A 23,444-nucleotide genomic window follows, 5' to 3' on the forward strand; every position below is an offset into this window, starting at 1 on the left:
TTGAAGAGGCAACTATGGCAGAGTATGAGGCAGGAATAGCCAAGGTTTGAGGTTTTAAAGGTTGAGAACTAAAATTAAGAAGAATATAACAAAATTAAACATTTTAATGTTTTCAAAAATTTCAGGTATTAACTTCAAAAATTGTTCAATGTTTTTAGAATATTTTTATTTTAATAAATGTAACTTTAAACAAGTAGTAAATGAGTTTAAAATCCTATGACACAATATAGGACAAGTATTTACTAAATATCTAATTCATCAGAGTTAGAATTTTAAATCTAGAAAAAAGACCATTTTATTATAGCACAGCATATTTGTGCTTTGAAAATATGCAAAATACCCTAAGAGAGTTTTTAAGTAAAAACAGTACAGATATGTACTAACAGAGATAGTTTTCCCAATCACAAAACTTGATGAGAGAGGAGTAAAAGGAACAGTTTTTGAGAATCTTTAGTTTTAACTAACTAATAGTGACTATAAAAAAAATTATTTTACCGAAGGTTAAGGTAATTGTAATGTATGAAAATTCTTTATGGGGGAAAAATAATAAATGAAAATAGATATTTGTACACCACTTATTTTTTTAATCTTACTAAATAAATTCAAAAATTTGTCAAGAATTTAAAGATTGATATGTATAAAATTCATTTCTAGAACGAAAAAAAAAAAAAGCTTGGTGACTAGGTGTTTAACATTGAAATTGCTTGTTATGTTTGAACTTTGTCTGTTGGCAATGATATACAGTAGAAGTCCATTAGTCCGGCATCCAACAGTCCGGAATGCCTGATAGTCCGGCATCGCTCCGGAAAATTGTAAAAATTTTGGTTTTCTCCAAAAGTGTGTCTTTAAAGCAAATAAAAACGCTCGAGAGCTATTCGGAAGTTTTCGGGGTAGTTCGGGATCATCCGGAAGCGCTCGGTATTAAAGCCATCCTTCTTATTTGCTGTATGTAGATAGATAGATAGATTGCTTATATGTAGATAGATATTTATTTGCATTAAAAAATAAAAAAATAAAGTGGATGCCTTTTAGTAAAATAAAAGTTTCATTCTTTGTGTTTCAATTATAAATATGTGTGACAAGAATGATTTCTAAAATGCATTTGCAGTTATCCGCACTGAACAGATACAAATTCTTTAAGACAATATTTATATAATATATATTAGACAATATATATTATATAGACAATATTAAAATTAGTATTCTTTAAGACAATTGAAAATATCCTTCAAGTTTTTTTTCCTACTCTAAATGATTAATACTAGTCAAAAGATGTTAAAAACAGTGGATATTATTATTTTCTTCAAGGAGTTATTACATTTTCAAGTTTTACTGTGAATACAAGCACTATAAGCAACTATATAAATTTAACAGAAAGTAAATGTATGCTTACGCTTTTTTCTGCAGAACAGGCAGTTGCAGCTTTGCAGTAGTTTTAAAACTAAAACTTCAAGCATCCTCATTAACAACTCACGGCTATAAATAAAGCATAAATTTTTTTCAAAATATAATAAACATCATAGATGACTTTTTACTGCTTCTTACATATTATACCAGAGCTACTGTTGCTACAAATATTATTCTTATGGAAATTACTAATTTTCAAAAGAAAAAAAAAACTTGGAAAATTTCTACAATAGACTTAATAGTTAGCAAAGAACAATTTTCATTGCCAGAACAACAAAACTAGTTATAATACCATGAATTATAAACTAGTTATAATACCATGAAATAATCTGAACTGAAATTCACTTTAAGAATAGTTAAGGTGCAAAAATGGTTGAAATTCTTAGCTAGAAGAATATAATGTGAAAAATACAATTTATTCAAAGGCTGAAAGTACAAGGCTTTGATATGCTGCCAGATTCTCATGGTTATTGACATCATATTTTTATAGACATAAAAAGTGTAACAAAACAAATTTAACTGCACAAGCAACTCTCATGATTTTATTAAAATGCAACTATTATTCACCCAATAAAAATTCTTCACAATTTAAAAGCATTATTGCCTTGCATTACAATAAATTTAATCTGTGACCTAAAATTTATATTTTAATTAATGAGAAAAAAAGTACTTACATTGACATTTTCTTGATCAGATCATATTCTAATGCATTCAACTAAATTCATGCAAGACATTGTTTGAATTGTAGTTACTAAAGATTCATCATGAAAATTTCTTGAGAACACATTTACAGCCTTAGCCAGAACCTTCAACTATAAATATTGTCTCATATGATGCACAAGATCAGCTAAAGTACTATAAGCAAAAGGCCTAAAAATGTACAAGATTCTGACATTAAAATAAGTAATACCACAGTCAGTAAAGGCAATTAAAGAGTTGTGAAATATAATACATTTGACAAGAAATTTTAATTTAGAATATATTTTCCAAGCCTCATAATGAAAAAAAGAAAAACTCAAACAATTAAAAAAAAAAAAATCAAGATATTTTTTGGAACAGTATACAGGGTTAAACTAATTTTGAAAAATACAAAAGACAAAGTAAAAAGGTGTATTTTTCTCTACTAAAACAAAGTTCACTAAATGTTACTAAGTGTTGGTTGTGAAAAATTCACATAAAGTTAGAGTAGAATCAATTAATGCATAGGCAAAATTACTATGATACTTAGATACTAAATACACTATTTTGCAAAAAGAAAGGAAAAACACTTACATTACAATACAAAAATTGCAATACTATAAACCTTTTCTCTTTCCAAGCAGTTTATTAGTATTTTAAACAAAATTAGATAATTCAAAGAGCAACTAAAATCTAAGTGCTATTATTAGCCCACAGACCACACAATAAAATATCTTTAATATATGTAGTTGATAGACAGTCTCTGAGTTGGAACTACTAAATTTTGAAATTTTAATAGCATTATCAATTTATATTAAAATAAATAAAATAAAAAATTTGAAAATAAAAATCCTTTTATTCTACAAACCAAATCTTTTAAAGTTCATGCTTGTAGAAAATAGGAGGATCAGAAAATACACAAAAAAAATTGGGAATATTAGATCAAAAAGTTAAAAACAAGAACAAATTTTTTTTCATCCCGTCAATCTGGAATATTAGGACAACTGTGAACTCTTAAGGTTTTTCAGCACAAGAAACAGATGATGTTTTTGTGTCTCACTGAATTATCACATTCAGTTTAAAACAATTTGATAGGAAAATAAAAAAGTTTGTACAAAGAAAATTATTTCAGATAACTTGCAATGCAACATTTGAAGCAGAGGCTTAGAAGATTATAAAATTAGATGCCAAGTAAACATAATAGAACACTTAATTAAAAATAACATAATTGACAAATTAGCATTTAGCAATAAAACAATTCATTAAATATTGGCACTTTAAGTAAAGCAAAAACAGAATAAAAAAGACACAATCTTTTTAATTAAACTTTTTTGTAATTTTTTCATGCTGTTATATTGTAGATATTTTTAGCATCTCTGTATATTATGATTTATCCATTTCAAACAGCAGTAAAATAAATAAAAAATGAACTGATTATACCTTAATTTTATATAAATTTTTAACGAAACACCAATATGTTAGAATTAGAAACTTAGGAACCTATATTAAAATTAATTATCACCCTCTTGCTATTGAATTTATAACTATATTATATAATCTAATAGATTTTGGGCAACAAGGAAAATTGAATTTATCGATTTATATAATACAGGGTGCGTAGCCTAATCTTTCAACCAAAAATAAGCACCTTTTAAATATTTTTTAAGCACTCAAGAAATATTTTTTAGCACTATATACATTAACAAAATGCAAAATAATTTTCAAACAGATTACATGATCATGATAAAATAACTAGTTCAGACAAATAAAGAACTCTTTTCCTGATTATATTAGCCACCATAAAAATATCGAGATATTTATTGATTCGATTTCAGAGGGTGGAAATTGAAGCCTTAAATTGAAAATATCTTGCAAAATGCAGCAGCGTTGCACATGCGAGGGCTATAATCTCACCTGACCAAGCTCAGTAGACGCACTTGTGGAATTTAAAGTATTTTATCGAACATGTAAAACGATTGGCGCTTTTAAACGCTACGGATCGAATGTAAGCCAAAATGGATTGTGGTCAAATGAATTGTTAAAAACGTTAGAACAATATGAAAACCACTTTTTTGCATAATATGTGGTGAAAATCGACATTGTAAAGAAAAAATTATAATTTTCGAAAAGGGAAAATTAAGCACTTTTCAAGAACACCTCATGAAAAAAGCACCTTTAAGGGCTTTTAAAAATGAAAATCGAAAATAAGTACCTTTAAGTACCTTTTAAAAATGTTATGAACCATGTATTACAGTCAAACCCCGTTAACTCGAAATCGTCGGGACCACCGAAATTTTTCGTGTTAACCGAATTTCGTGTTAACCGTTTAGGTAGTGGCGGCATCTAGTCAACAATTATTGAACTACTAAACAATTACTTATATATTACAGTTCTTAAAAGTTACTAATGAAGACATATTGCAAATTTAAGTGAATTTAACATAAAATTAAAAATACTAAAAACAATGAACATTTAAAAATAACTTGAAATTTGGAGAAGAAATAATGAAGTGAATTGAACGCCAAATTACGAATTTATTTATCCGTTACGGAATCAAGGTTGAAAAAAGTCAGTTATTGACTTCTGTTTTAATTTCTTAAGATAACACTTATTAATAAAGTCATTTATATGTTCTAAGTTATCTAATGCATCCATAGCATTTTCTTGTTGCATGAGGAAACGATTAATTACTTTCATTGCACATGTCGCCTCATTTAAAGTAACTGGATTTTCTTGTTCAATATCGGACTCTTCATCAGTTGTATCCATGTCGACATTATCATTTTTCGCCGATAGTTCAGCGATTATGTCTTGATCGGTGGTTATATCCGATGTTAGCAAATCTTCGTCTATAGTGGTGTAGTCTTTGAACAAAGGGGCTGATAGAATCCCGCGTTTTTCCGCTTCTTCGATCAAATTAGTCAACGTTTCTGGTTCTGCTTCACTTATTTCTTGAAGATTCATTTCTTTTCCATCTGTGAACCCACCGCACTTGAAACTGTTTATAATTGTTTCAGAAGAAACATTGTTCCAAGCACATTTTAAGTATCTCATTGCGTCTAATAGATTTACAGAAAATGTAATTTTATTATCAAAGCAATGGATCATCTTGCGTACCATTTCTTTTCTGTATTGCACCTTCAAGCTATGAATGATACCTTGATCGCACGGCTGAAGTTTTGCTGTGGTGTTAGGAGGTAAAAAAACACATTTAATCGCTTTTAGTCCGTGAATATCATTATGAGCACTACAATTGTCAAGCATCAAACAAATATTTCTTTTTTCCCGAAATAGTTTCCTGTCCAAGTCTGTTAACCATTTCTTAAAAAGCATTTTATTCATCCAGGCTTTCTTATTTGAAGCATATACAACTGGTAAAGTTTTTAAGTTCTTAAAACAACGTGGGTTCGCTGATTTACCTACGACAAACAAGGGCAATTTTTCGGTCCCATCCATATTACAAGCGACCAAAACAGTAATTCTCTCTTTAGAGCATTTTCCGCCGGAGCATTTTTCTCCTTTAATGCTCAATGTACGGGAGGGCAATGCTTTGAAAAAGAGTCCCGTTTCATCAGCATTGAAAATGTCACGTGGCGCGTAATTTTTCCTAAGAGCAGGCCACTTTTCAGACAAAAATGATTCCACAGTCTCCTTATCTACAGTTGCTTCTTCGCCACAGATTTTATGACACACAATTCCATGACGCTTTTTGAATCGTGTTAACCAACCGTTTGAAGATGCGAAATTTGTCACGCCGAGAGCATCCGCAAAAACTTTTGCTTTTTCTTGCAATACATGACCCGCTAAAGGCAGATTCTGACTCCTTGCTTCACGCACCCATCGCAAAAGCGCTACTTCGATCTCCTCATTTCCCCCTGTTCTCATTCGCTTTCTAGCTGGCTCAAATTGATTGATAACATATGCGACTTCAATTTTTTCACGATTTTTTATAATCATAGATAGCGTGCTGTTGGGAATTCCATATTTCGTCGCGATCTCTGTTTTCTTTAATATTCCATCACAAACTTCATTCAAAATTTTTTGTTTAGTCTCTAAGGACAAGGATTGCTGTTTTCGACTCATTTTTACGAAATTTCAAGGGCAACTGACAGTCGGACTCTACCACGATCATGTGTGCTTATGCACTACTTTCCACCCCCTTCCACGCACGTGCAAAGAACATTCCGAAACAGAATAGCAGCAACCAATCAAAAGAGATAATTATGGAAGGATGGGACCTCGATTCGAGGGTAGGAGTAGAAATTTCAAAACACTAATTCCAAACTCTTGTAAAAGAAGAAATTTTGACTTGGAGTGAAAAAAATTCTTTTCGTCTTAAGCGGTATTTTGCGATTTGGGTTTCGCGTTAAAAGAATTAATTAACATTATTCTTCAGACTCGATCGACGGGACCTAACAATTATTTCGCGTTAAGCGAAATTTCGTGATAAGCGATTTCGCGTTAACGGGGTTTGACTGTATTTGAATTTATTGATTCAACATGTTTGCCTAAAAGGTCTTCTGGTTAAATTTGAAATTATCATAATTACCATTTTAACCACAAATCTAAAAATAGCCAAAAAACTTGGACCTTTTTAAGTGCTTTGTAACAGCCTTGGTAAAAGTTTTACAGAATTTTGTAGAGTGAAGGATAATCAGTGATAGAGCTGGCACCCCCTTTTCCAAATATTTACAAAATTAGAAGGATCTTTAGTCATAACATATTAGTTGCTATCTATACTTACTAGATTTTTGGATGGACACCAGAATCAAACACACAGCTCCCCGCTTTCAGAGATCTCAACAACAAAAAAAAAAGAAGATATTTACTTGTTAATAAAAAATCTAAATTTGACATAAGGTATGATTTTTTTAAGTGATGCAATTCTTGTGAAACAGAAATGTTAATAAATAATCCTAAAAATTTCTTAGGCTTACATAAAGGAAGAAAAAGTGAACATATTGTATTAATATAATATATTACTAGTTTCACAATTAAAATCATAAAAATTGGTTTTAAGATTCGAGAAACTTTCAATTTCAATATAATTTTCTTATTCTACTCTTCTGAATAGTTAGAGAATGGAATGGTGTAAAGAATGCAATTTAATGCCACAAGAATCAAAACTATCACCTTAATGACTCATAAGATGTCCATCCAGTTCCAATTAATACATTTTCATCAAAAAGCTCTTCAAGGGATGGCACAAATTCTGAAAATAGAAAACTGTTAACTTTACTTGAAAATATGGTTAAAATGAATTAAAAAATTTTTTTTTGTAACTCCCCCCCCCCCCCATTTAAAATATAGATACTGTACTTGACATGGCAGAAACAAACCTGTTAATTGATATATGATTTAAAAAGTGCTTGATAAAATAACTAGAGGAAATGAGTTTAGATTTTTGGAAAGAGCATACAGTTTTTTTTTTTTTTTTTGCCTTTCAAAAAACTTATGAAAATATTTAGTTTGAACTCAAGTTTTTCTCAAAATAAACTGAAGTTTTATATAAATTTTTATAACAATAAACCAAACATTTAAAAAAAAAAATTCCAGATAACAAATGGGAATTCGTTAAATTAAGGCTAGCAATCTTTTTCAAAAACTCTAAGAAGTAACTGTAACAACTGTATATTTTCAACAGTAAAACAGGATGATAAACAAGACTCAATATTCTAAAATAAATATCATTTGTCATCGTAAACTCTTTTAGAGAATGATTTTCTTTAAAACAATAGTAAATTGTGTTGAAATTATGTTTAAAGTGAAACTTAAGAATAGGAGAAATCTGTGAGTTTGGTAAGCTCAGCTCCAAGGAAATGAGATGCTCTAAATAGCAACTAGCAGTTCATGAAGACCCCTAATTTTCAAGCAAAATACAAAATCTTGTTGTTAGTGTTGAAAAATCTTTGTTTCTAAACACTAGTGATTTTCAAAGCATCTTTGAGCATTAGTCTGTTTTTGAATTGTAAGCTGAAAATAATAAAATCATCATAAAATCAGTTTTCTCCCTGTTATTCAAGAGAAAAGTGGGTAGAAAGGAAATTTCGGTATATTTATCCGAGAGGCTCAACCTTTGGTCGGCTAAGAACATTCTTGAAAACGTTTAAAAACCAATTAAATATTAAAGCTAGAATAAATTAATGTTAATAATGCATTCACCTCCCCTTTTTTTTGGTAAATGCAGTTGATCTATAACTACTAATAATTAAATATTTGAATTCCAACTTCCACAAACCAAAATAAACTAAAAGCAAAAAGAAGAAACAAAAAAGTTTTAAATTTTTTATTAATTACATAATACATATTTAATCTAGTATTCTTTATAAGATATTTAAGGTTTATTAACTTGACTCACTTAGAAAATGAATTTTTTTTTACTGTTCTAATTAGACATGTAAGACTTTTTTTGAGGAAAACTAAATTCACATTGTATAAATATATAAAGAAATAGTTATCAATGTTGAAAAATTTGTAAGACTTTTACATTATTGAACATATGGAATATCGTAAGAACTATACAAGGATATTTTTTCAAATGAAACATTTTTTATATTATATTTTTTAATTTAAACATTAATAGCAATTATGCCATTGAGTAAAATCTTTTTTTAGTTGTTTGCTCATAGTTATGAAAAGTATTTTACTCCATCTTAGCAAATGAAAGATATATAATAACATAGTTTATTTTTAAAAAAATAGTATTTAAATTATGAATTGTTTTAGGCTGAGAAAAGCTGTTTCAAAATATAATTTTGCTATTCTTTTTTTAAAAAATCCTGCTATTACAAACACTTCTACAAATTTCCTTTTCTTAGAGTCATGAATTTTCAGATATAATTAGTAGGATATGCACAATTCTGAAAAATGGCACAAAAATTAAAGAATTTCTCAAAAATAAGGAGAGCTTGTACATACAGAGAGCATTTTAAACAGAAATATTTTCCAAATGGTATCTAAAGTAAACATTTTTTTAAAAAAATGAGTCATTTATTTAAAAATAAAGAGAAAAAAAACACGTTTCAGAATAAAGGGAAAAAAACAAGACATATTTAAGTAATAAAAAAAGAGCATTTACTATCTCTTAGCTCTGTGGCTAAAATATGACGGGCTGCTACGAGCAATTCTTTGCACAAGTGGGCCACTTCTTGAGGACATAGATACAACAATTCTATCATTCCTTCAGCAAACTATCAGGAATGTTCATTCACAACATACTACAAAGAGATAATCAAATTAAAATCACAGCTGGGTTAAATTATTATCAAAATTTGAATTAAAATTAAATTTGCAACTAATTTAGGATAATATTACTCAGATAAACATAATTACAGTGCATGCTGCGTATTAAAATCACATCCGTTTTGAGAACACTCGATTTTAAAAAGCGACAAATTTTAAAAACCAAAATGTAGGAAAAAATCATTTCGAAGTTGAATTTTAAACTAAATTAAGTTGATTAAAAACTAAATTGATTACTACATGCATGTTTTATTAAAATAAAACCCACATTTGACATTAACATGAGCTACATTTTTTAACTTAGGAGGGTTTTAAAATATTATATTTGATAAGTAAAATTTCAAATTAAATATTCACTATAGTTTGAAAGCATATAGTAAGAGTTTCTAAAACATTAAATATCCTTTTCTATTTTGTAGAGTTCATTTTAATAAATCAAGAGTTCTTCTGAAATCAATTGAAGTTAGATTTACCTTATTGAATGATTGAGGATCCATGACATTGAATGATAGGCATTTTACAATTTTTCTTAGTACATTAACAGTTTTCTTTTGGATTCCTTTAGACTCCCTTTTTCCTAATTTTTTAAACTTTTGCCCTCCAATTTCAACACAAAATGCAATCAACACCAATAACTTTGTTCACAGAGAACAGATAAAAATTTATTATTTATATGTATTCAAAACTTGAGAATATAGAAAATTCTAATCATTCAAACAAGAAAAAGCAATGTTTTTCATTCTTTTAAACAAAAGCATTACAAAATTTTGTCACATTTTTCTTCATTTAAAATTTGTTAGTAGAGTGCTCAACATTGTTATACCACATTATAGTACTTCTAAGCAGCAAAGGGATTTCCTTAAAAATACAGGATAAAAAATATTTATTAAAAAAAAATAAAGAATGATTCTTAATATATTAGTCATTAACCCACTCACTTGATATATTCTAACTAGGTAAGCCAGAAATGCCAGAAAAGATAATGTTTTTATCTGTGCAGGCATAAAGTCAACATAAACTTCTTTGTGCAGAGATGGATTGCTCCTAAAATAAAACAAAACAAAAAATAAAATTTCTGTAAACGTTCTGTATTTTGTCTGCTTTTTTCCCAAAGAACAAATTAAATGTATAAAATTTAATGTTTAACTTTGTCCCACAGAGTCATTGAACATAAAATTCTTTCACAGAATACAATTGAATAAGTAAAAAACAATACTGAAGAGTTGTATAAAACCACTCTGACTTGATCATTTGGTATGAAATATAAAATAAGTCAAAAAGAAAGACATTTAAGGTATATCCTACATGCAAGTAGTTAATTTAATAAGTTTCTCTCTATATTTTCTGCTATATTTTGACTGCAAACATTATAAAAATAAAATTAAAATGACAAGGGAGTCAAGGATAAAACAACAATCAAGATCAAAATCAGTAAAATAGATTTTACAGCAAAAATCATGCAAGTTGACCATTTGTAATGTACCAATTTGATGGCCTAGTTAGAGAAGTGGTCAGTATATTAAAAGGTGATACAAGAGTGGTGTTAATTATAGTCTTGGTATACCTAGTGGGCTGATCAACTTAATAAGTTACATTGAACTCAATAGTAAAATGTTTGTTTCAATTAAGAAAGCTTTATTTTTAATAAGTGTAACAAAGTAATAAAATACGTTATACACGATATCATCAATATTCCTTAGACTATTTTTTTAGTTGAATATATGACATTGTTTTAAGATATTTAGAGAAAAACTTACTCACACTTTGCAATATTTTTGCTGCAAACCTTTTCTAAGAAAAAGAAAAGACATCCCAGCTTCAATCAAGGATCAAGGATAAGAATTTCAATCAAGGATAAGAATAAAAACTGAGACCAATAAAATAAATCTGATTTCATTTGGATACAACATTTGTTTTAATTAAAAAAATATTAGCAAGCTTTTATTTTTGAAAAAGATTACAAAATATCAAATTTTTTGTGATATTGACAAATATTTCTCAGGCTAACTATTTTGTAATTAAATTACGAGCTGGTTGTAAGATATTTAAAAAAAAATTATATTCTAAGTTTAGATGATTTGATCCAAACAGAATAAGAATTAGAAAATTACATATCCACATTCAGATGCATTTCATCAAAGAGAATACTTTATCGTTATCTTATATAGGACATGTTGCGAATTAATTGAAATTTTATTGGATGTATGACTTTTTCTATAAAATTAGAAATTATTTCTTCATGACTGTTCTGAAATTAATCAAAATTATATATTTTTGTGATAATTCACATTGCTAAATTTAAATTAGTTTTCATTTAGACACAAGAAAATTTTAATAAAACAAATACTATTATAGCAAATATGAGAATCAATGCTAGATAAATCAAAAGTTATGTAAATACTGACTATGATCATTATCAACTGAAAACTGCTTCCAACTTCTGTAATCTAAAGTGCAACATTTTTAATACTTCCAGAGATTTCTTAGTTATCAAATATAGATATATTATCATCTAAGAGTAATTTGGCAAACAAAGAGACATTTACTAAAACATTTATCACTTCATAGACTATTTCAACATTGAAGTACAGTCACTAATATTAAACTTTCTATGGAAAATAATATTTGAGTAATGTTAAAATTAAGTTACCTCTGTTGAGCTGTGGGTTGTAAAGTATTAGTTGTCATTATCAATGGCACAAATTCTTCGACATCTTTATGAACACTCATTTTATATTGCTGGTACATCAAGACAACAATTATAGGTAGCTCTGCCAGTGCCTTTAAGGACATAGTAGCTCTTGGGATTAAATAAACCTGTAAAAGAAATCAAATATATGAAAAATATAAAAAAAAAGAAAAATCACAAAGTAACAATTTTTAATGCTAGAAAGTATAGAAGAAAGTAATTTTGTAATTTTCAGTTTAACATTTTTCTTTAAACACACATAAAACTGGAGAACCATGCTATTAATTTGGTTAAGAGAACTACCAGTTAAACTTTATTGATACAATAAATTGTTATGCCTTCATTATGCATTATAAGCAACAAAGTATGACATTTATAAAAGGATGGGTGAGTTCAGGGACAGGGAGCTTTTGGAGCTTGCTCAAAGTCCCTTCGGTTTCTGAAAAGTAAACAATAATTTGAAAGATGAGTTTTTGAATGATCCAGTACATATTTTTCACATGACATCATTTTTCTTAATCTAATAATTTTTTTAACAATATTTTAAACAATTCTATCAAGAAAAACAAACAACAAGAAAAACAGTCAAAATTTTAAAAAATACAAATCACGATTTTTGGAAACCTAAGGAACATTCTTACTGATTGATCCTTCTGTTTAAAATGCATCAATCAAATTTTCAAATTCTAAGTTTCATATGAATTTTTATTTTCTTGAAAAGGACAAAATAAAAAACTGTCTGTGTAACATTGAAAATACTTGCATAAAAAATAAAATTTATTTTTAAAATATTTTAATTCAATAGAAAATTGTTTGTTATTAAAAAAAATATAATAACTCTACTCTTTATCTCAAAATTAAAGCAAATAAAAAAAATATTCGGTTTTTGAAGTATATAGCTAGAATATTTAAGAGCAAGTTCTAAAATCTCCAAGGCAGAGAACTAACCCAATGTAAAAGGACACAGGTAATGCTGTAAGTTAAATAAATATTACACTAGTACAGTGTCTTTTCAGTGACTTAACAAGGTTATTTTTCAATTTTTGTAAGTCTTTCAAATTGAAACATAATAAAAACTTAGCTTGAAAAGTAAATTTCCTATTTCTAAATTTAACTTCTTTTTTTTTTAGCTTGAATATGTAATTAAAGATAGCTAAGTCAGCTGCATGTTCAAAAATTTTTTTTATAAAATATCATAAATGTAAAAACCACACAATGTATGTTTTTATGCAATCTGTAGTCAAAAGAAATTGTATGTAAATCTTTCACATTTATTTAATTTAATATTTATACTGTGAAAGATTAACAATGCCTGACTTTCTAAACAATACTTTAATTTTCCTAAAAATTAAAATATTATTATAATATTGTTATCATTAAAATTAAAATATTTTCAGCTTAATTTAGAAAAAGTTTACTCTTAAAAACTGTGTATTAAAAATGCAACAAAAAAAGCTAAATAAGCAGATGTAATTCAAAACTGTGGGATAGGACATCAAACAAAGGATTAAAACTCTTAAATAAAACATTTTAAAAAGTTTAATTTCTAAGGTTTGTACTATATCTAATTATTCCAAAATAGTATAATTACAAGTTAGTATGATTACAATCATAGGTAGCTCCGTAAGTTCATGTAATTAAGTTGATAAATCCATAGATTAAATTGATACTAATTAATAATAATTAAAAAATAGATTCTTAAGATCAAAATTAAAAAAATAATGTTTTCTTTTTCTTTTCTCTTCCAGCCCCTGCTCTTGTAATTTATTTAAAATTAATGTTTTAAAGTTGGAGTATATTCCCTACTAAATGCAGAATCTTATTTTGCACTGAAAGGGTTTTGTTTTAATTTTAATCATTTTTAACCCTACAAACTCTCTATAAACAAAAGAATTTAACCTGCATTTGTTTTATTAACTAGAATATTTATTTATTTATTTTTAATTTAATTCTATGAACGTTAAAATTTTAATGTTTAAATGGACTTTTGCATTATGTAATGTGATAAAAAAAATATGAATTTCCCCATTTTTTTAAAAATTTATTTCTATTAATCTGTTCTTTTCTCATAAATTGATTCTGATTTTCTGATTGTTTTTTTTTTCCCTGGGTAATCAGTTTTTAATTTTTAACATTTAAAATTATTTAATTTTACGCAAACATATTATAAGGTTACCCGATAAAAAGAATTTAGTGCCGAGAGCAATGATGTTTATAAAACAATTACTACCTATAATTGCTGTTAACATGCCTGTCTAAATTCTTGGGCATGCAACCCTTCATAAGTCAATCTGCTGTGCATGTGGCCCTTCACTTCAAAAGATAGTGCACCCTTATTATAAGGATTAAAATTTTCTCTAACTTTGAAGGCTTATACAGATTCAAGAGAAGATTTTTCAAGAGATGTTAAAGTTAATACAACTAATAATTGATTAAAAGTATGCATACATGAATTTTTTTTTCAAGAGATGTTAAAGTAAATACCACTAAAAATTGACCTAAAGTTCGAATAAATTAAGCAAGAAAAAAGATTCCAAGCACGTTTTAGAATTAAATTGCGAAAAAATGCTCCTCTCATTAAATTTTTTAATGAAGTTACTTTATAACTTTTTTTAATTTTACTTGAATATCATTTTTAAATTCAATAGCATCAAGAATAATAATGAAATCAATTATAAATTGCAATTGAAGTCTTCAAAATTAAAATATGAATGAGCTTTAAGAAGGTTTAGAAAGAGAAACAGACCTTTTAATGGGCTCCTAAAACCATATTTAAATTTAAGGCTTTTTTAGGAATGGAAACCCTTTCATACTTGTGAATAAGCTAATTTTTAAATATTACAAAGGTTACGACAAATAGTTTAAATTTTATAATGGTTTAGCCAAATAACTATTTTTATTGCTTACTCAAGAAATGAAAGAGAAAAAATACAATAATCTTATCTACATGCATTTAAAAAGACTTTTAAACACAAGACTTGAAATTTTCATATAATATAAACTAATAATTATTTTAGTAACTAATAAAAAGTTCTGATCTGAGTAGTTGAATTTGGGCCCCTTTTTTAACTTTTCTCAATTTGAATCAGTGTTATGGTAAATGTTTCTTTCAATAACAGTTCCAAAATAGCTGCTGATAAATTTTTTACTTTTGGAGTAGGCCGTGGTTCAAACATAAGATGCAAGTAATTAGGCAGATTTTTGTAAATATTCTTTACATAAAGCAGAAACATCTGTATCTAAAAATAATCGGAAAATCACAAAAGCTTAATTATTTTTTCCAATTTAGAATATATTTTCTTCTTTCAATCGGTATGTAACATGATAGTGTAACTAACAGATTTCACGATGCTATTAAGAATCATATTAATAATAATCATACATTATATTAATGCTCTTTCAAATATTTTGCCTTTTTTAATATAATCATAATTAATATCATGATGTTATATGATATGATAATTATACAATATGGTAAATAAATCATATAATTATTATAATTTCATATGTTATCACAATAAAGGTGGAGCTTGTTTATATATCACAAAACTGTATTCATATTGAATAATGCAGAGTATTAAATATTTATACACCATATTTTTTTGTCTTCAATAAAAAGTTTGTCATAAACCAATTCTGATTAAATAAACACACAACAAAAAAAAAGCATCGACAGTCAATCATTTTTAATTAAAATTTTAAAGGGAAAAAAAAACACATAAATGTTTCATAAAATTTCAACAAATTAAATAGAATATACAGTTTTTTAAAAAAAAAATACTACAGAAAATTGTATTGAATTAAAATATTTACAAGTGATAAAATTTATGATGAAATCTACTTTATTTTAATACATAGATTTAAATTTGTTGAACCCTATTTTTCAGCAACACAACCATATCATTATTAATATTTCACATGTTTTCTCTTTGCTTTGAAGTCACATGTTGATTATACTATTCTTCATGATTTTTTTTTATTTGTTGTAAGTTGAAGAGGTGTTAGTAATAGCAAATTTTTCTTTAAATATATCATTATTTTCTCATCACTGAATGCAACCTTTAGATTCACTTAAGTTTTATTTTAAGATGCTTGATGTTTTGGTATATTGAAGTTTAACAGGCCATGCAGGTGAAGAGTACCAAAACAAATAATATAAAATAAGTGAATAAAAAAAAGTATTCAAACCATGGAAATAAAAAAATTTAAAAAAAAAGAGGTTTTAATTACTTTAAAAAGATTTATTTAGAACAAATTACCAACGAATGGAGAAACTTATAAACACTGAATGGAGAAAATTTCTATATTTCTCCATAATTCTTTTTTTAATTTATTTTTCTCTTCTTAATAAATCATGAAAATTTTAAAGATTTCTTTCACACTGGACTTTAAAATAATCAAAAAAGTATAAATAATTCAAAGTACTAATAAAATCTTCCTGTTGTGTTGTGGGGGAATCATTGATATTTTCATATCCCCTAATATTTTGAGTTAGTCATTCTAAAATTAAAAAGAACCCACAATATATTCATTTTTTTTTTCATTAAGACTTTCATTTAAATTAAGTGCAAAAATAACATTTTATAATATTTAAAAAATAAATTTATGATTAAGACTCGTTATAATTATAATTAAGGATCATAGCAATTTGGATTGAGAAAACAATACTCATCGATATTCCTCAGAATTTTTCATTAAATGAAAGCAATATGGAATTCTTTTAACCAATATCTATTAAAAACCTTGAGACATTTAAACAAGAACATTTTAGGAACAATTTGTCAAGAAATTTCTGTACAGAGAATTTAAAATGAGCTAACTTTGTGTGATCATTGACATTTATATCGCAAATTACAGGCTTATAAACTTTATTTGTAAATTGATTCAAAGCAGAACTATTATCGTCCTCTCTTTCCTTCTTTCATTTTATGAAGAATTATTCATAGAAGCATTTATCATTGTAATGGAAGACTATATTTAAACTTTTAAGTGCAAAATAACTAATTAAACAAACAAGTGAAAAATCTAAAAAAAAAAAATCTCTTATAAGATATATAATAAAAAAAAACAGTAGCCAGAGTAGTGTAAAATGATAAATAACTAGTAGTATTATGTATCCTATTAAATGACATCCACTCAAGTCAATATTCTTTTCCCCGTGCAAATGTAAGTTAATAAACCTACAGAAACCCATTCCAATCAATGTAATGCAAAAATTTACAAAAGTTGATTAATAAAATAGTTTTCCATGAATCTGTACATTTGTGAAATATATTAATACAAAAGCAAATTCATTGAAAAAGATAAATCATATAAATAACACATTCTTACTTCGAAGCTGCATGGTGGCCTGAAGGTCTTATGAAATTCTATGATTATTCTTAAAACTACTAATATGTTTTCCTCATTTTCCACCTAAAATATGAATAAAAATAAAACATCAATAAAATCATTATAGGAGGAGTCTTAAAATTCCAACATTAAACATATAGAGGAAATATAAGTTGAGAAAAATATCTGCATAGTTTCTCTAAGTTTTTATGAAAGCAACAAAATTCTAAGTTTATAAATAGCAACATTTTATTAGCTAATCTTTTCAGATGTAAACATCAATCTAATGTAGTAAGGCAATTTCTGAAAAAATTAAAAAAAATTCATCAAGTATTTAAAATAAAAAATTAAGTTTTGAGATGAAGCACAGTAAGTCAAATTTTATTTTCACAGTAAATTCTGTAACAAAAAGCACCACTCTTTTCCCACAATATGAAGGAAATACAAACGTTTATCTTTTATTTATTATTATAACATGTAGAGAAGTAAATTTTAAAATGTTAGCAAAGAAAATTTTTAGTTTTTAAAAAATATTTTCAGCTATTCAAAACTTTTATCAAATGAACTTCACAAGAATCATTATTAGTTACTAGAGTTGAGCAACAAAACATTAATTCTTAACTATTGTGATAACAATATTTGATTTATATTGAGTAAATTTGAATACATATTGAGTATATTATAATTTTCAACAATGATAAATATCAAAAACACAATTATCAATGACAGTTCTTGAACATCAAAAAATTGCACTGTTTATTGAAAATGATAAATATACAATGTGATAATATCAGGAGTATTATTGACATTGATAGTTATAGATTATAACATTAAGCTGAATTTTATATTTTGTTTGGTTAACAAAAACTTGACCTAAGTCAACAGTTAAATTTTAAAAATATTGTAATACACTGTGAAATATGTATGTTTTATGACAATATATCATAATATTAAAATTCTAATTAGGTCCGATTAGTTACCTTTTAAAAAAATTGTCAATAAAATATTAGACAACAGACAGACTTTCATGTTTAAAATATTATATAACAAAAAGTAGAGTTCTCAAATTTAATTTTGAAATTATATGATGAAAATATGAAATATCCTATTTGCTAGTAAATTTAAAAACATTTAATAAATCTCTAAAAACTTGAATAGACAAAAAACTGCAAATATATTTAAATAAAAAAAAAAGGTTATGTACATTATTATTAAATAAAATACAAACATTGCCCAAGCTGAAAACACTAAGCAAGCTTTGTAGCAGGCCAAAGAACAAATCAGGACAGCAATTTAAAAATAAAAAAGCAGGACAAAATTAGAACAGATTTGGAACATTTTTTAGAACAGTTAATTGAAAAGTATAATTTACTCTACTTAATAGTAACAAAATAAAATTTCACAGCAAAAAAATAACTTGGTCATAGCAAAAAGTCTTAACAGTTTCCAGAGTAATTTTATCAATACAGAACAACAAATAATAGTTCCAAATCAAAACATGGAAAAATTTGATGAGACTGTTGATGAGACTGCATTAAAAAAATGAACAGTATCAATTCATCAATATTTTACTTATACCAATATATAATTCAAATGAGTAATTGAGTTGAAGATTTCTTTAATCTAATTAATGTAGGGTTTCAATAATCTCAAAACTGAAATGCAATGAATATGCCGCTTTACATTTATATAGAACACTAATTTTAGTAAGCAATCCCCCAATTCATCATTTAAAAGTTTTATGACTGCTTGTTGACTGAAATCACATGAAAGAAAACAATCAATATTTGTGAAACAGAAATCTTACAAGATTTTTTATTGCATTTGGTGAAAAAATTAAATAAGCATATCATCGACATCATAAAAATTTGATGTTGCAAAATTGCTTATCAATTTTCCTTTCCATTGAATGACTTAATTCCCAAAGAGGTTGAAACAATGAATCCTCTGGGTAAGACTCCAAATACCTAAACCATGTAAATAATCAATAGACAGTCCCTATATTGGAACTATCAAATATTGTGATTATGACAAGCATTTAAAAAAGAAAGAAAAAGGATATTGGATCAAAATTTTTCAATTCTTTAAATCTACTTTCTCAAAAATCTGCATTTTCATTCCTGGAAAATCGAATATTCAATACACACAAAAAATTCAGGACAAATACGGATAAAATACTTTAAATCAGGAACATCAAGATCATCAGGACAATTACTAACCCTGATTTAATCTAATTTTTAAAAACAGCAGTCTTGAATATAAACACAAAGTGAGATCAAGCGTAAATAGAAAAAACCTGATTATTCTGCCAAGACATTAAAATGAGGTTGATTTCATACACACACTACATAACCTACAGACATTAGCAACAATGAGATTATTTTTTAAATACTGTTAAAATTTTGTTATCTTAAACCCATATCAATGACTATTAACTGTAATCATTAAGTTCATCAGTTATGTAAACTAAATAATTGACAATGTATGAATAAAAAAATTATAAAAGAGTAAATGAAAAAAATTTAGATTGGCTATCTTCATAAAAAATAATACAGGATATATATAAAAATATGTACATTAAAATATACAAAATTACCCATTGGCATGATATGAAAATACATACATGAGTGGCTTTTTCAGCAATGAACTGTGGTTCTTCATTTCCTAAAATTCTGATGAAAATTTTTATAGCCTGATCCAAAAATGAAGGAGATTGTGGATTACTAACAATAGTCTGAAAAATAAAAGGATACTTTTATTATAAAATTAAAACACAAATATTTTATTAAAATATTCTTTTTATCATTGTTAAACATCTATTCAAATTCTTTTATTTTTATTTATTATTTAAAAAAATATTTTTATAAATATTGTATGCTTGATTTCAGTGGTGTGCCTCTAGTCTTTAGGTTTCAAATTCAAACTGTAATGTATCAAAACAAAATTTTTTTTTTTTCTTCATTAGAGTAATAAAACTAATAACATGTTTATCATTAATAGTCTATTAATACTAATATAGGAGGGAGGATAAATAGTGTTTTTATGTCTCAGCTTGCTTAAACAGTTTTTAAAAAGCTTTTGAGCCAATCACTTGAATGCTCCTCAATTCTTAGAATTTAAATTCTTAATTGCCATTCAATTAAATTCAATGATCTTCATACAATTGGTGCTAAAACATTAATTTCTAAATAAAAAATTTTATCAATTTATGGGAAACTAAACTGCCAATTGCATTTAATGTAAAAGAAAAAAAATTGGTAAAAAAGTGAAAAATGAAACCAAAAAATAGGAGGCAAATTTAAATAAATAGGGAGGGGTTTAAAAAGGTTCCTGTAATTCGATAGTCAAAATTGAATTGAATGCTGGGCTTAACGGCACAATGACTTTAATTGTGGCATATATAATCTGCGAAATTATGAAAAATGAACTGTCATTTCTGAAACTGAAAAAATAAATTTCAAATTCCCCATACAATGACATTCTGAATATAGAATTTTACTATATTAAATTTAAACCTTACTTCAAGCTCTCCACTCAATTCTGGCAAAGCTTTCAATTTACTTTCATCCTCTATAAAAGAAAAGAAAAGAGAAAATTAAAGTTCTGCAATATAAAAATCAATAGGAAAAGTGAATTAATGACAGATAAATAAACAAAAAATAAAATGAGCTATAATTACAGGTTACTACAATAAATGCATAAAATATATTTGATCAAGGTTTTGCTTTAAAAAGAAATGTGGATTTGATTAAATTAAAAATGAGAAGTAAGAATATTTAAGTATGATTTTTGATCAGGTGCAGATAAATACAATGATTTATTTATAGGTATATAGTTATCTTTAAATAAGTATGATTTAAGTAGATAAGTAAGATTTATTTATAAGTATATTACTTTGGTTATTTTATTTTTCGTGAATATCAATGTATGAGAATTGTAAACATTACCAACAAAGTAACATGCGCCATAAGTATATAGTTGTTCATTAGGTACATCCTTAGTACTAAATATAATATCTATGTAATCTCAAATACTTAATTGCTATGAGAAATTTTCAAGTGAAAATAAATTCTGATTTTTCAATTCCCAATGACTAATTATTAAACTCACTTGCGACAGGATTTTTGAGCATTGATACATATGAGCGGTAAGTATTCATAACAGCAACATGATCATTATTAATGGGTGCTGATACACTCATTACTGGTATCCTTGCCATGCTTTAGGACTCCAGAAAAAGCTATTCAATGATAAAACTCACCTCCAATTTTAACAATTCTATAAAAAAAAATTTAAATATTTTCAAGAATTTGCTAAATTGTAAGGACTGCAATTATTCATAGGCAAAATTAGTAAACATGTATTAGAAATTTTAAAAAGACAAAGATTATTCTGTTTTATAAGAACAAGAAATGTTATATTAGAGTTTTCACTTAACGCCACTTAAAGCTTCAGTCTCTAGCTGAGTTATATTCTATAAAATAATATAAATACAGTTGACGCTCAATATAATGACCCCTCTGGTCCAAACAAAAGCGAATTTATAAGTAGTGCACATATTTACTTAGATTTTATACCAGATACCTTTTAAAAAAGTAGAGTTTCAGTTATTTTGAGATTTATAATCCAAAATCAAAACAATATATAACTACAAACTCAAATCGCTTTAGGAACTGTGGATTTAATTTTTGCCTCTTACATGCTTGCACTTTCAGATCTGGTCAATATTTATTAGGTCTTTAGTACATATTCTGACAAACACATAATAACAACTAAGACAAGCACATGCATACATTTTTAGTGACTATTCGCTTGCGCCCAGTGAAGCAAAAAGTACCGGTAGTTATACTCCAACAGCCATGAACTTGGTTACCCTTGATTAATTTACCCTCACATAAGGTTCAACAATTGTGTAATATTTTCACACAGATTAACTAAGAAAGCAGAATTTTATTTACAATCATTAGTTAAATTTCTATATAGTAATAATGAGGGGAATATTTCCGTATCCTGATCTGTCATGCCGACTATAAGGTAACAAAATTATTTCAAATTTGCAAACTAAAAAAAAATAAATAAAACAAGTAGAAATCTGTCTGAGGATGGCTATGAGTAATATCCTTTCAGTAGGCCCCCTTTTATGTTATTTTTTCTAGTTTCTCAAGGGCCACTGCATGAAAGCTGCCAAAACTTGGCATTTATTCAGCTATAGATCACGATACAGAAATCTTCCCATAATGAGCTACTGGACACAGCAAGGTAAAATAAACTTACTGCAATAAGTGATAAAGGAAATAAAAGTTTAATAGGGTTGCAAAAACTACGGTTAACAAATTTTAAAAAGGGAGAAAAAAGGAATTAAAAAGATTATAGAATAACGATTATTACAGCAATTTAGACTCATTGAACTTGTATAATTATAAAGATAAAGCAGCTGCATTTATCTGCCTAGGTTTGATAAATTTTCACGGCCCAAATGTAAAAAAAATGTTACACAAAATTTTCTTCGAAAAATATTAGCTGCATTTAAATGTGCAATACAAAATTGCTGAGCTTTTATATAAATAATTCTTATGTTGAAAAATTAAGAGCACGTTATTGCGCTTATTACTATGAGAAATAAATAAAAAAGAACTCACACCATTCTTAATTGACATTGACTAATGCTGATGCACATACTGGAATATTTCAAACTATTTTCATTAAATAATTAAGGGTATGCTTAGTAAAATGTTCATCAGAGTCTGTTGTTTGTTTACGAACTGATTTCATAAATTCATAATTATGTAAAGGATCCGGTTGCCTATTTCTGCACATGTTACTAACCCGTTCAAATGGAAATACTCAATTTGTTGTTGTTGCTGTTGTTGTTGTTAATTTACGTCGCACTAGAGATGCACAATGGGCTATTGGCGACGGTCTGGGAAACATCCCTGAGGATGATCCGAAGACATGCCATCACAATTTTGATCTGATCCTCTGCAGAGGGGATGGCACCCCTGCTTCGGTAGCCCGACGACCTGCACGCGAAGTCGAGCACTTTACGGTAGAACAGTTTAACGAGGACCAATACCGCACACCCTCGGTCCCTACGCAG

The 23,444-nt window shown here is 27.0% G+C and overlaps 1 protein-coding gene across 9 annotated transcripts; it reads right to left on the minus strand.

Annotated features, from left to right (window-relative positions):
• Positions 1-12: 12 nt before the first annotated feature.
• Positions 13-23,158, minus strand: LOC107440875 (transcription-associated protein 1). Of its 9 annotated transcripts, none has more exons than XM_087150622.1 (14): positions 22,987-23,156; positions 21,458-21,625; positions 20,868-20,917; positions 19,971-20,081; positions 17,348-17,431; positions 11,978-12,144; positions 11,089-11,118; positions 10,266-10,371; positions 9,164-9,302; positions 7,219-7,297; positions 6,830-6,883; positions 2,082-2,277; positions 1,394-1,476; positions 13-68 (listed from the first exon to the last, which is right to left on the minus strand). In XM_087150622.1, exons 2-9 carry the CDS (start codon positions 21,564-21,566, stop codon positions 9,279-9,281), a joined length of 681 nt encoding a protein of 226 aa, XP_087006748.1. In that variant the 5' UTR covers positions 21,567-21,625; positions 22,987-23,156; the 3' UTR covers positions 13-68; positions 1,394-1,476; positions 2,082-2,277; positions 6,830-6,883; positions 7,219-7,297; positions 9,164-9,278. The 9 variants fall into 9 exon arrangements, with proteins under 9 accessions (XP_087006748.1, XP_087006749.1, XP_087006750.1 ...); XM_087150623.1 differs by having other exon boundaries at positions 7,219-7,311; XM_087150624.1 differs by lacking the exon at positions 6,830-6,883.
• Between the last annotated feature and the right edge of the window lie 286 nt (positions 23,159-23,444).

Source organism: Parasteatoda tepidariorum, chromosome 9, assembly GCF_982258835.1.
Source record: "Parasteatoda tepidariorum strain Cologne lab strain chromosome 9, Ptep-v5.0, whole genome shotgun sequence".
NCBI lineage: Eukaryota > Metazoa > Arthropoda > Arachnida > Araneae > Theridiidae > Parasteatoda > Parasteatoda tepidariorum.

Coding starts and splice junctions, on each gene's coding strand:
- LOC107440875 (XM_087150620.1), bottom strand. CDS start 21,566: ATGGCAAGGATACCAGTAATGAGTGTATCAGCACCCATTAATAATGAT. Junction 20,918..21,457: donor GCTCAAAAATCCTGTCGCAA/GTGAGTTTAATA, acceptor TTTCTTTTATAG/AGGATGAAAGTAAATTGAAA. Junction 10,372..11,088: donor CAGCAAAAATATTGCAAAGT/GTGAGTAAGTTT, acceptor GTTTTATTTTAG/GAGCAATCCATCTCTGCACA.